The following is a 15,020-nucleotide window of genomic DNA, read 5'->3' as shown; positions in this document are numbered from 1 at the left end:
TCCATCTTCTCTATAGTCTGTATCTCTTTTTCTATCGCCTTTATCATTATCGCCTATATTTCTCTATCGTCTTTATCATTATCGCCTCTTTCTCTATCTCGAACTCTCCCAACTGGATCATCTCGATCGTCTTCACCTCTGAATCTTATCATCTTCTGTCTCTATCTCTTATTCTTCAAAATGCATTTTATCTATCGATCCTACATCGCCATTCATATGTCGATACTCAAAATCAGAGACGCCGAACAGTTGCTATAGTGAACGTTACACCCCACATTGCATAGCCGTTTCGACTTCCTGTTGAAGAGGCTTGAGTAAGTAAAAGAACGAGGTGATTTACAGCTTTTCCCTCGCGGTTTGCTGTGAATGCGGGTGCAATTTGGAATTCGTCTAGCTTCTTTTTCCCTGGATACTGTTTTACGTCATGGACCAAAAGTTGTTCATAAAATCTCACATAATTGACACGATATATCCATCTGATCTCTTCAATGGCCGTACTCGGGAAACCATTCAAACTGCCCTATACAACATTGGACTGTATTCGTAAAGTTTGCTGTAAATAACAACGTCTTCTGTAAATTCATTCAAAATCAGTATTATTAATGTCTTGAAATTTGGGAATTACTATGTTTTGAATTTAAACTGAATGAAGTTAATATTGAACTGCAAGAGTGAAGTACGATTCTTTTTATGTTTCAACAGTATACGTAGAAATCTATACACTCAATATAAAGGCATATATGCACTAAAAACCAATCCGATCAGTAAGGACAAAATTTTAGTTCTATATTTTCCCTGCGTTGAATAATACTTAGCCTAAAACAAAAATTATTTGAAGGAAACGCGTTTACATTCATATTAGTAGCTGCTTTCTGGTTTCTTCGAAGCATTTTGCGTTTTGCCCAATGCATGTTGACATTAAGTGGAGAGGGAGAAAGAGGGAGCGAATATTGATGTGTAATATAAGGGAAATTGTTTGTTATATGCGCACAAGGGTTTTGCACGTGATGCACAGACGGAAATGAATGACACTTTGCACTATGCACAATGCACAATGAACAATGCACAATGCACAATGAACAATGCACAACAACGCACTATAGTTGTAGAGTATAAAATATCACGGGCTGCACTATTTTAGAAGAAGGTTGATGAAGAAGGTTGATGACTTGGTCTGGGGCACGACAACAAAATAAATATACATGAAAAGGAAGTTGTATTGATATTATCTTAATTGAGCTGTCCCTCATACGGCCCCGACGATCCCGCGGATAGCATCATATAGAAAAAGGGGTCGTTTAACCGATGTATTCATGTTAGCAGAGCATAATTATTATTTTTTATCATAATCGTTGTTTTCTTTGTTTCAAATAAAGAAATCAAAGGGCCGACTAAAACAATGTTTGACTTCTTTTCTCAGTAATCTGGCAACCCTGGAACCAACCCCATTTTGGACTTTCAGGGTTAAGCACGTTTTACCGGTGGTCCGTTGGGGCTGAACCACTGAGCTATATAATAATTCCTGGAGGACTTGCTTCCTAATGTTTTGGGCTAAAAAAGTGAAGCAAAAACATTGCGGATTTTGGCCTCCGTGACGTCGTTTTTTCATAAATATTTACTGGACCGATAGAAGTAATATTTTCTAAAGTTTAGAATCGTCTGAAACGAACAGTGGTTCATGATGCACATAACAAAAACACCGGATTAAAATTCAACCCAGGGTTAGCGCCAACCTAGCTTTGAACAACCTAGCTTTGAACTGGTTTTTATGAATAACAGCTTGTTTTATGAATATTTGTTTCTTTTGCCGTGAAACCTTGTTGTTTTGTTTTTTTGCTATATTTTTTTACCTAACCTCAGTAACCTGTAATAAAGCGTTCATTTCAGTTATGTATAAGTCATACAACAAATACTCGAGCATCAAAACTTGTTGACGAAAGCCGAAAAACTTACACCTCTAGCTGCCAGGTTTTTTCTATTTTCTTTGTTTTCATTTTCTAATATACATTCCTGTACAAAATTTTAAAAATGCTTGAGTTTTTTTGGCATTGTCGTAATTTTTTAGTATCTTTTATGGATTCCAATCTGACCTTTCGTAAACCCTGAACTGAAAGAGTACAACAGAAAGTATACAGTTTGATATGTTGTCGTGTGCCCATGTCTGTGCATAATCTAGGGAAACAAAGGCCAAAGCTCATGCAAGATACTGGGCAGCAGATTTCTAGTTGTACTGAGGCGGGGGGGGGGGGGTAGTTACAATAATTATAACCAGACGTGATATTTACGGGACATAATTTTATATTTATTTAGGTCATACCTTGTGCCTCAATGAGCTATGTACAGGCAATGCCAATGTATATGCTTCTTGTAATGCACCTTAAAATAGGTTAAACCTGTAATGCTGTAAACAAAGCTCACTATTTCCCTCGGGAGCATACATTAAGTCTATAATATCCCTCAAAGGCCAAAGCATGCATGCGTTTACTTAAAATAATTTAGCACTTAGCAGTCTATATATATAATATAGAAAAGCCGTCAAGTCTATTTCTTAAAATTTAAGCAAAAAAGCTTTTATCGGTATCGATGAAATCTAGTTTGATTTTAAGAGTTACAGTGACATGCATTTCAGACTTTAATTTGGCTTAAACAAGCAACTGAAGTAAACGCGTAATTATTGCTGATGTAAACAATTTATATGAATATATAGGATTATGTACAGTATATACTTTACAACGTACGACGCAAGCACGTGTCAATCCAACGTGTGGGCGGAAGGCAACATTGTCAGGTGTCGCTTTGCTTGGATTAACTGGCCTTTCGCTGGCATGCTGATTGACACGTGCGCTCTCTCTCTCTCTCTGTGTTGTATTTATATATATGTTATTGACTGAGCAAGAGGTCTGTACAGGAGGATACTGGTCGAGTTCCTTTTTTGCTTGTATGAACCGAGCCTTTTGGCGAGGTCCATACAAGCGAAAAGAGAACGAGACCAGTATCCTCCTGTACGGACCGAACAACCTCAGTCAATAAACTATTTATTATATGACTAAAAACGATTAAGAGAAACCTGGCCGGTCCGTACTGTTCGTTACCGACCGCTCAGGAACCAATCAGAATGCTTGATTCTAGTTGATGGACCGATGAACTATTCTAGTCATATAATAAATAATTATATGCGTTGTAAAGTATTGTATTTCATTCTGTCTGAAGATGATGTCAAATTTTGGACGAAATGATAAAAGTGATTAAGTTAGGATAAAAACTAGAGTTTTATCAAGAAAAGATATCTCCGTCAGCTAATAAAGTTATCCATTTTGCGTAATTTATACATTTTGCGTGATTGCGACAGCACAATTTATCTACACGGCCAAAAATTGTTTAGGTTGTCGCATCAGGGGGGGGGGACAATGCTGTGCTGCACCCCGGGAAAAGTATTGCTAAACATGTTTTTGAACCTGGATGAGTCATCAAAGATGATGCAATCACGATGCAATGTTGTTGTAACCAGTTGCAACAACATTGATGATTCAACAAGCTTCAACAACATTGTTAACAATACTGTTGACAGGGTGCAGCACAACATTGTTCACCCCTGTTTTTTACAACTTGCATCAACATGATGATTTTTACGCGTGCATGCAGTTTAATCAAAGCTTAGCGGAGTTAAATGAATTTTACATTGATTTGCACGGCTAAGATGATGCACCTGTTTTGTACAGTACGTGAGAGTTATAGTTTTAAGCGGTGATTCAAAGTCGTTCAGAATAGCTCTGTCCAAAAGCTCTGTATACTGAACAAAGGCTAATGGGAGAAAGGATTAAAATATCACTGAGCTAACAACAATTTCTTTGCAAATACATGGTATAGTTTACATTGTCTTCGATCATGCATAATTTTACACCTAACTATTCGCGAATTCATGCTTCAGTTTTTAGAGGCGGCTTAGGAGTCACTAATTAAAAATTGCCCCATCCGAAGCTCAATGATAAACAAATTATTCACCTCTTGAGATTTGGCTAATAGGGACTGGCGTAGTGCGACAGAAACCAATGAAAAGTAAGGTTTAGGAGTTGTTTTCATCACACATGTTAGTGAGACTATTTATGCACGCGGCCGCATAATTAAAACGTATTGTAATATAGTAAAAATTGACGGCTCGAAGCACTTTATTCGAGACAAAAATGCGCGGTAATAAGTGGATGCCATGTGAATGGATCGAATCAGTTTAAAAGCAGACGTTCTCCTTCTAACTTAACAGTTTTGCATCGCATCTAGTAAAAGAGAAAGCGACATGAATGAGTCACAGAAAGTCTTCGAAATATCATGTCATATTCTCGGAAACACGCATTCGATAATAACAAACCTTCCAACTAAAAGGTTGCTGATCAATCATACTATCGCAATCGTATTTAATGCAGTTTTAATAATTCCTACGATATTACTAAACGGCGTTGCAGTAGTGACTATCTTAAATTGTTATCAACTGAAAAGCAAGCCCTGCTATTTCATAATCCTACTTCAATCCGTGAATGATTTGGCAGTGGGTGTGCTGGGACTACCTTCTTTCATCTATTATCTTTCAACGGGAATTGGAGCAGGATCAAACTGCATCATCGCGACCCTCGCCTTGCGTTCGACATTGATTCCAATGGGAATATCTGCCTTCACAATGCTGGTCATGACGATGGAAAGATACATTGCAATCTTACATCCCTACCATTACGTCACCTTGGTGACAAAAAGAAGGTTACTGATATCTGTGGGTTTCAGCATCGCGATCAACACTATAGTCTTTGTGCACTCTCTTGCCTTTGACAACCTTCTTGAAATCGTTGGATTATTAACGGCATCGATCGTCTTCCTCATCGTTGCATTTGCTTATACAAGAATATCCTTCGTCATAAGAAAGTTGGTTCGTTCCGAAAAGAAGCCCCAAGACGCAGATTCTGAACAGGACTTGAAAAAGCGAAAGCTATTCCTCCAAGAGATAAAACGAGCAAAATCTTGTTTGATTATTATCATCTTTTTTTTCGTTTTCTTCTTCCTGCCTAGAGTCGTTTGGACTCATTACATATTAAACTCCAGAAAAACCGAACCGGGTGAAAATTTAATCTGGAGTGTCAGAATGAGTTTGTGTAATGCAAGTTTCAACTCTATCATATTCTACTGGACCAAGACACCGTTGAGAAAAGAAACTTTTAAGAGGCTGAACGGTATACGACAGTTATTTAAACGTTAAACCGTTTGACCGTGTGAGTATGTATATATATACCGGGTGTCCCAAAAAAAACTTTACCTCTTTGTCTTAATATAACTCAAAAACGAATAAAAGTCATTAAATTGAAATAAACTCCACTGCATGCAAGCAGGGCTAACTTAGATTTTGATATATATAACACTAAATTATTGATGCGATATTTACGGAGATACAAGCATTTGATGTCGCAAGGTACTTTCAAAATCTGTGCAAAATTGACAAAAATCGGCTATTAAATTAATTCGAAACTAATACTTTAACTTTTACGTTTTTAACTTTAGTGATTTTAACTTTAAATGTACGCTTTTCCATTGCAAACTTACTCTTATATAAGAGCGAACAATTAAAGTTAAAATCGCTGAAGTTAAAAACTTACCACGGGAAGTGGCATGCAAGTATTTTCGAATTAATTTAATAGCCGATTTTTGTCAATTTTTCACGGATTTTGAAAGTAACTTGCGACGTCAAATGCTTGTATCTCCGTAAATATCACATCAATAATTTAATGTTATATATCAAAATCTAAGTTAGCCCTGCTTGTATACAGTGGAGTTTATTTCAACTCAATAGCTTTTATCGTTTTTGAGTTATATTAAGCCAAACAGGTAAAGTTTTTTTTGGGACACCCGGTATATATATATATATATATATATATATATATATATATATATATATATATATATATATATATATATATATATAATATATATATATATATATATATATATATATATATATATATATATTTATATATATATATTATTGTGTAATATTTCATTGATTTGATTTTATAAATTGCTGCATTAAATTTTAATATTAGCACTCTTTTATCTTGGATACTTTACTTAATTGTATATATATATATATATATATATATATATATATATATATATATATCCAAATAATTGACTGTAACAAAAAGATCACAGAACTTGACAATGGTTGGAGAGCGCTCAATACCATTACTGGCAGAGCGATAATATATATTTATTGAAAGACTAGCTTAGCTACTCGGAGTTTCACGCTATAAAGCGATCATCAGGCTAATGGCAGGTCTGGTTGCTATTCTCTATATTTACATCGTGATATAAGGTGTCGAATTACGTGTCTACATTTCGTAAAGAGTTCAGAGCGTTTGTTCAGCAGTGTTCTAGTTTTGTCTTTCATGATATGGAGTTTCTCCTCAAGGCAGAGGTTGCATCTTCTTGAACCGGCTTTGTAGGCTGGGACAGTTTTCAGTAGGGACCATGAAATCGAAAAATCTTTCTTAGCTTCCTTCAGCTTCCATATGTGTTTCGACAGTTCCGTCTCCTTGGCATACTTCTTATTCGCGAAAGATTTTGCGTGATTTCGGTAGCGTGTTTTGAAAACGTCCGCAGTGACTCCGATGTACCTGGCTGGTGGATCGTTGTTGCGCGTGGACACTTCGGCTTGGTAGACTACGTTTGATGTGAGGCATTTACCTTCAGCTGGGCATTTTTCCGGTAGTCTGCAGTTGCATTGTCGTTGTTTGCTTGTGTCGTTTGTGTTTGCGTTTGTCTGTTTTGTGTGTTTGTTCAGTATTTTCTTGTTGTGTTTGTTTATGAATGAGCGCATGTTGTCAAGACAGCCGTAGCTGATTCGTACGTTATGTCGATTGAAAATTTTATGGAGTTGATTGGAAGGTGGGAAGTGTTTGTCTAACAGATGTAGGAATTGTTGTCCGATGTTCGTTTTTACGTTTTTCGAATAAGGGGGGTTATACCAGATTATATGGCGATGCCGTTTACGTTTTTGCGTTGTGTTGCTGCTGTCGATGTCTACGTTGTTGGTTGGTTGCTCGTACGTAAGTGTTGCGTCGTAGTTGCTTTGTCTCAGTGCGTTGTTGTACAATTGAGACGCAGCGTCAAAAGTTGTTTTGTCGCATGATAATTTGTTGATTCGCTTGTTGATGGATGATGGAAGTTGTCGTGTGATAGCGGGTGGGTGATTGGAAAGGCGGTTGATGTATAGTGGGTCGTCGTTGGGTTTTCTGTAGGGTTTGTATGTTCCGTTAGCCAAGTCAAGTGTGACGTCAAGAAAATTTACCCGCTTCAAGTTGGCCGTGGCGGTGATTTTCAGCCCGAAATTCGAGAAAGTTTTAGTCAACTGTTTTCTGGCTTTGTCACATAATCTGCCTGATGTAGTGCGTATAACGGCGAGGCCGTCATCGCGGTACAGTCCGACGTTCTCCAGTTGCCCTTCAAGTTTATTCAAGATGAATAGACCGACGAGTTCGCAGATTTCGGCCCCATCAAAAATGCCCAGCTGAAGGTAAATGCCTCACATCAAACGTAGTCTACCAAGCCGAAGTGTCCACGCGCAACAACGATCCACCAGCCAGGTACATCGGAGTCACTGCGGACGTTTTCAAAACACGCTACCGAAATCACGCAAAATCTTTCGCGAATAAGAAGTATGCCAAGGAGACGGAACTGTCGAAACACATATGGAAGCTGAAGGAAGCTAAGAAAGATTTTTCGATTTCATGGTCCCTACTGAAAACTGTCCCAGCCTACAAAGCCGGTTCAAGAAGATGCAACCTCTGCCTTGAGGAGAAACTCCATATCATGAAAGACAAAACTAGAACACTGCTGAACAAACGCTCTGAACTCTTTACGAAATGTAGACACGTAATTCGACACCTTATATCACGATGTAAATATAGAGAATAGCAACCAGACCTGCCATTAGCCTGATGATCGCTTTATAGCGTGAAACTCCGAGTAGCTAAGCTAGTCTTTCAATAAATATATATATATATATATATATATATATATATATATATATAATATATATATATATATATTATATATATTATATATATATATATATATATTTACTTAATTATATATTTACCTACATCGAGTGAAGTGCCACAAAATCGTAATTAATTTACCCACACCTATTCCCGGCTATAAATGCATGCGTTTGCATTTAAGAAATAGATAATGAAATAAATTTTAAATAAAATAAATTTTACTATACACCCAAGCGCCAGATATGAGGTATGCTGCAATTTCATTGGTTGGCCACAAGACAGATATTAGCTCATATCTGCCTAGTAGAGAAAGTAAACAAAATGGCTGAAAGATTTGGGGAGTTGAGTGAAATAGAAATCCAAGCTTTAGTTGATAATAGCGCACCAAAATGCACCGAAAGGGCAACAAAGTTTGTTTATATAATAAAACAGTTATTCTGCGAACTCGAGTCGTATATATGAGCGGATAGTATGAAATATGACGAGTATAAAATAATAGTATACAGTTATATAAATATTAGTATACAATTACATAATATTAGTATACAGTTATATAATATTAGTATACAGTTATATAATATTAGTATACAGTTATTTAACAATTAGACAACGAGTCCGAGTTGTCTATGAGCGAATAGTCAACGAAGGCGAAGCCTGAGATGACTATTCGCTCATAGACAACGAAGGCGAGTTGTCTAATTGTTTTAGTATGCACCCTGTACCTATAGGTATATTAATTTCGAGAAAATAATCGATACACCGCAATTACACCAAAAAATAATTCAATTTTATACGGTCGCGCGAGCGAAATTTTTCCCAAGCGTGCACCATCACGAATAGACAATGGTTGAGTAGCCAATCAGAATGTAGGATTTGTAATAGACGATAGTCGGGTGTATACTAAATAATATTAGTATACATGCATGCAATTATATAATATTAGTATACAGTTATATAGAAACACGCGTGGGAGTTTGGGAGAACGAGAAATAATCAGTCGGAGAACGAGCCCGTATATAGGGCGAGTTTTTCCAAGTTATTTTGAGTTCTCCCGAACTCGAACAATGACTTTCTATAGTTCATTCTCATTACATTACTACGCTTGTCAAGTTCGGCGGGAACTATACAGTTATAGACAGGAACCGCGAAGCGTTTTTTGTGTTGCTGCATGGGGCTCGGAACCGCACGCCTGCTGCTAGAAGAGTCCGGGAAAATTTTAGATATACATAGGCCTCTGAAATAGCCGCAAATGCCTCTCAATTTAAGGATTATTGGAAAATTATAGATACTTTGCAAAGTTTCCAGCATGAGTTTATCGCTCATATACAAACATTAAACAATATAAACATACTTTGGTTATGATGTCAAATTTTTTGAAATGGATAACTACGCTGTTTTAATGGTCAAATGCTTGTCCTATGTAAAGTTTCCAGCATGTTTGGCGCTCATATACAAACATTAAACAATATAACCATGCTTTGGTTATGATGTAAAATTTTTTAAAATGGATATAACCACGCTGTTTTAATGGTCAAATGCTTGTCCTATGTAAAGTTTCCAGCATGTTTGGCCCTCATATACAAATATTAAACAATATAACCATGCTTTGGTTATGATGTAAAATTGTTTGAAATGGATAACCACGCTGTTTTAATGGTCAAATGCTTGTCCTATGTAAAGTTTCCAGCATGTTTGGCGCTCATATACAAACATTAAACAATATAACCATGCTTTGGTTATGATGTCAAATATTTTGAAATGGATAACCACGCTGTTTTAATGGTCAAATGCTTGTCCTATGTAAAGTTTCCAGCATGTTTGGCGTTCATATACAAACATTAAACAATATAACCATGCTTTGGTTATGATGTCAAATATTTTGACATGGAGTAACCACGCTGTTTTAATGGTCAAATGTTTGTCCTATGTAAAGTTTCCAGAATGTTTGGCGCTCATATACAAAATCTATATAAAGTTGCAACTTGCAAGCATCGAATATGGCCGGAAAACGATAAATCCACCATGGTCGAATGTGCCAGAAAACAGTATACTCGACCATGGTCGAATATTGTCGGAAAGCGGTATACTCCACCATGGATAATCACGATGTTTTAATGTTTTTGGTGCTTATATACAAACATTTATATAAAGTTGCCACTTGCAAGCGTCGAATATGGCCGGAAAACTGTATACTCGACTAAGGTCGAATATACCGGAAAATATAACCATGCTTTGGTTAAGATGTAAAATATTTTGACATGGATAACCATGCTGTTTTAATGGTAAAATGCTTGTCCTTTCTTGTCTCTGTTTTTTATTGTGGCCAAACATGTATACTGAACGTAACTAATTTCAATCCATTTGTAAACATGGCGGATTTATTACGACAGATATCGTTGGAAATTAGAATACTCATTTCTTTGAATTGGTTATTAAAATATACGTTGAAGAAGTAAAAGTTACGATAGTATTCAAGATAAGATATACTGCATATATACTTGTAAGCAAAAAATACAAATTGCTAAAAATATTGCTTGTAAATTTGAGCTAACTAAAAAATATTCGATACTAATATTCTTGACCAATCAGCACGCGCGTACTATAAATGTTATATTATAAATCATATCAATAGTTGTTTTCTGGTTTCTTCCAAGCATTTTGGCCGGCAATATCAATATTGCCGTTAAGTGGAGGGGGGGGGGGGCAAATATTCATGTATTCATGTTAGGAGTTCGTAAAAACAATCAATTCCAAATGAAATTATGCCCGACTGATTTCTTTCAGTGCACGCTATTGTTCCTGCGGTATATCAACATGAATACATAAATGTACACCCCCCAAATTAAGCGGTCTAGCACTCTAGCTACGGCCCTGACCAGCTGGTTTAGGGCCTGTTTGCATGAGCCCGGTTACCCGAGATTCAACGAAGCGTGAGATGATTTTGAGGTATTGAAATGAGCAGATAACATGATCCTGGCAGTCGTATAATCACCACAACTATAGCATGTCCTTGTTTGGTGTCATAAAGACTTATTTCAATACCTGAAAGTCCTCTCACGCTTCGTTGAATCTCGGATAACCGGGCTCATGTAAGCAAGCCCTTAGTTTGCCTCTAAACGAACCCATTTTGGACTTTTAGAGTTTCAGAGTGAAGCAACCGGTTTTAATGGGTGGGACCATAAAACACCATGTCTTATAACTCTTATTTCAGATCAGTGTGACAGACGTATAAATTCTCCATATTACGCAATTCTAGATCTATTCTATTCTATCATGCGTTAAAATTTTGCTTTGTGTTATCCTATCTACGCTCATGGTTATTCCAATGTTATTTATTATCGGTTATGACATGAAACATCGCTGAACAAATGTTTGCAGAATGCCGAATATATCCATTTTGAAGGCTTGTATATTCTACTCAGCAATTATTACGAGGGTTATCGAAGTCCATCCATATATACCAGCTGTAAAAGTAACAAAATATTCTCCGTTATGGAAGTTGCGAGAGTCGAAGAATTATTTAAAAACATCGGAGATCCCGGACGATTTCAACTGATCTCGTATTTTTGTTTGGTTACAAACATGCTGTTCGTAGTAAGCAACCATCTTATAGCAGTATTTTATGCCGCAAAGACACCACATCACTGCAAATTAGGTGTTAATGAAACCTTGCAGGATTTTATACCTGTTGTTGTGAGGGATAATAAAGAACACTTGGATGAGTGTAGGATGTACACTATGAATGGTAACATGAATGTCACAGAACCATGTCGTGATGGGTGGACATACAATTTGCAAGATGGTGAGACCACCATTATCTCTGAGGTATTTAAAGGCTAACCAAGTATTATCATACAAAGTTGTGAAATATATAGTATTTAAACTGATATTAGCAAACCAGGTAATTAACAGGGCATAGCTATATATATAAAAGCTTAAATGGGGAGGGGGGGATATAATCCTATTATAGATATATTTGTCCTATGCCAGAATGAGTAGTATATTAAGTGGTCTACTTATAGCCCTGGGACCGGTTGTATAAAAACTCTGTAGTTGCATTTTGCAAAGTTAAATCCTAATTAACTCAGAAATACAAAACTCTGATTGGCCATTATTCTGTCCTTTAAACTACAAGTAGAAGTTAACTATAGTCTTCTTCAACAACTGGGCCCGGGTAATAATTATCTACTGTGTTGTTGTTTTAATTAATGGCTTAAAGAGGAATTACAGTAAGTCTATAATGTAAACATAGTGTATGTATTTAAGTGCTATTTAAATTTTGTTTACATTTTCAACTGCTTAATTAACTGTGTTTAAATAGATATGAACGGGAGAAAGTTGCATCTCCCTATTGGTGGAATATATATATATATATTCCCACCGCGGTCAAGTAGAATTTTCTGCTTGCCCGGTTGGTCATACTTGTGTAGAAGAACAAACACACCTTACATATATATATCCACAAGTGAAACATGGCTCAATTAAGAGCAAAAAAGCACAAATATATATATATATATATATATATATATATATAATGGTTAATATGGGACAATGACAAGCTATAAAAATTTTTTTCAACCAAATATATCTTGCTGTTTCTATATATTCTCCCAACTGATCTTGCTCTCAATATCTTCTAGTTTGATCTTGTTTGTGATAATGCATATAAAAGTGAACTATCAACAACAGTGTACTTTGGTGGAGTTCTGGTTGGTTCCTTTATTTATGGGTTTCTTGCTGACAAGTATGGTCGAAAGCCTGCCCTCGGAATTGCTCTTCTATCAGGAGGACTCTTAAGCTTCGCAATATTTATATTTCGAAATTATTATGCTTTTGTTGTCCTCAGATTTTTCCTTGGTATTCAAACACAGGTAATCAAACATACCATGTAAAGTATACAGTTTGTTAAACTAAATTAGACTCTGAGATTTAAGTATATTGCCTTTATGGCATTATTGTAACTGAACAATGAATATAAAACAATGAGCCTAATTTCCTACTTTATATTGTGTTAATTAATATTTAACAATAATCACTGCTACTGATCTGATAATTGACCAACTATGCCAATAAAAAGAAATGACAGGGTCAGTTAGTCTCTGTGGCAGGCAACAGACTTTTTTCTCACCCAAAAATTGAGTAAAATTCTGCATTGGATGTGAAATTTACTTCTTCCTCCCCATAGGCTTTGGGCTCCCAGAATGCTCCAATACCATGTTTATAGGAAACAGTCCATAGAAACTTTACCTTTTTAATCAAAAAGTAATAATGGCCAAAAATGATAAAGTATTGATTTTGTTTCATGATAAACTCTTCTGTTTCAAAAAGGGCTCTATGTTGGTGTCGTTCACCTTGGCGTTGGAGTTGTTCCAGACGAAGTATCGTGCACGAGCTGGCGTATTTTTTGGCATTATGGCGGTGATTGGTGGCGTGGTGTTAGGAATACTTGCATACCTAATACGAGACTGGAGATACATTCAACTAGCCCTCTCATTCATTCCGTTTATTTTACTGCTTTTATTGTGGTAAGTCTTCGTTGTTGGTAAAGTGCGTTCTTTTCGTAACCATGGCAGTTTTATGGTATTTGATTTTAGAGCTTAAACCAGTGCCTTCCATATGTGTAAGTCAGACTGTAACCAGAGACAGCTTGAACTAGATGGATCAAGCGGCCAAAATGGTCAGACCGGTCGTGTTGTATATTGAAATAGAGCATTTTGTTAAGAATATAGCGGTGAAACTAGTTTTCCCGTGCTAGGCAGATGTAAATAACGATATATTGAATGCAGAGTTCTTGAAACATTCTAAAATACCAGTAATCTGACTGTACCGGCCGGAATACAACAGGACGGTCTGGCCGTTTTTTCCGTATAAAGGAAAGCGCCCCTGATATATCAGTTGGAAGAGCATTGATTTAGCAAATTAAAGGTCATAGGTTTCATTTCCCTCCAAGGGGGGGGATTGGGGGGATATCTATTCTTTGTTGAATCTAATCTTGGCCAATCAGAGTCGTGTATTTCTAAGTTAACTAGGATTTCACTATCCAACATGTAGGGAAGAGTTTTATACAACCTGCTCAAGCGTTCCGCGTTTGTCCAGTTTTGTAACATGCATAATCTTCTGTTTTTATGGTATTTCTAGTTTTGTTCCTGAGTCACTTCGCTGGCTCATTCTTCACAAAAAGTACGATAAAGCAGAGCGTGTAGTTCGACGCATAGTTATGTTCAACAGGCTGCGGTGTCCTGAGGAAATCCTGGCGGAAATTAAAGAGAGTCGCGTACTGCAAGATAACCGAGCGAAACGAATCCGAAGACCAAGCGTTATAGAACTCTTCAGATCTCGATCATTACGAAAGAGAAGTTTAACTCTAATTTTACTGTGGTGAGTAGTACGTAGTAATGAAAATTTCAGGTTCTGATTGACTATGCGGACAATCTTGACTCCATAACCCGTAGGATCGCAGGTTCTGATTATGGGATTACTATTGGGAATGCTCGTACCCGAGGTTTTTGGCTTTTTTCTCGTAACCGTGGGCAGTTGTAGACTGAAAGCTGGATAGTGCTATACCCACCGGATGGTGGTTTTTTCAAGCATTGTAAGCATGCTTTAAAAGAAATTGCAGATTCTGACCTAACAGAGAACCCTCGATTTAAAGGGTTAAATCCAGGTTATAACGAACCACGGGCAATTTTTGAGCCATTGAAAAAGCGCTATAGCTGGTGGATGTATAGGATAGAACTGAATATATGAATAAAGGAGCGGCGTTACTAGAACGATAATTGGGGGGTGTTTATTAAGCTATTGCATTACAAAAGAAATCCTTAGGGCAGAACTGAATATATGAATAAACACCTTCCCCCTTCCATGCAAATATTGTTTTAGCTACCTTCCTGAGAACTATCCAGCGTATGTATAGCTGGCCATATGAAACGTACCGTTCTACCTTAAGACACTTTTTTAGTCTTTAGAAACCTTTATTTAGCCTCC

The 15,020-nt window shown here is 36.7% G+C and overlaps 1 protein-coding gene across 1 annotated transcript; it reads left to right on the top strand.

Annotated features, from left to right (window-relative positions):
* The first annotated feature begins 11,184 nt into the window (after positions 1-11,184).
* Positions 11,185-14,479, top strand: LOC114529152 (solute carrier family 22 member 20-like). Its single transcript, XM_028550906.1, has 4 exons — positions 11,185-11,861; positions 12,677-12,907; positions 13,365-13,561; positions 14,175-14,479. Exons 1-4 carry the CDS (start codon positions 11,529-11,531, stop codon positions 14,416-14,418), a joined length of 1,005 nt encoding a protein of 334 aa, XP_028406707.1. The 5' UTR covers positions 11,185-11,528; the 3' UTR covers positions 14,419-14,479.
* The last annotated feature ends 541 nt before the right edge of the window (positions 14,480-15,020 follow it).

The sequence above is a fragment of the Dendronephthya gigantea genome, unplaced genomic scaffold (genome assembly GCF_004324835.1).
Source record: "Dendronephthya gigantea isolate DGI-Jeju-01 unplaced genomic scaffold, DenGig_1.0 000053F, whole genome shotgun sequence".
Lineage (NCBI taxonomy): Eukaryota > Metazoa > Cnidaria > Anthozoa > Malacalcyonacea > Nephtheidae > Dendronephthya > Dendronephthya gigantea.
Note: the sequence above shows the minus strand (reverse complement) of the source record. Positions and strands in the feature narration are given on the sequence as shown.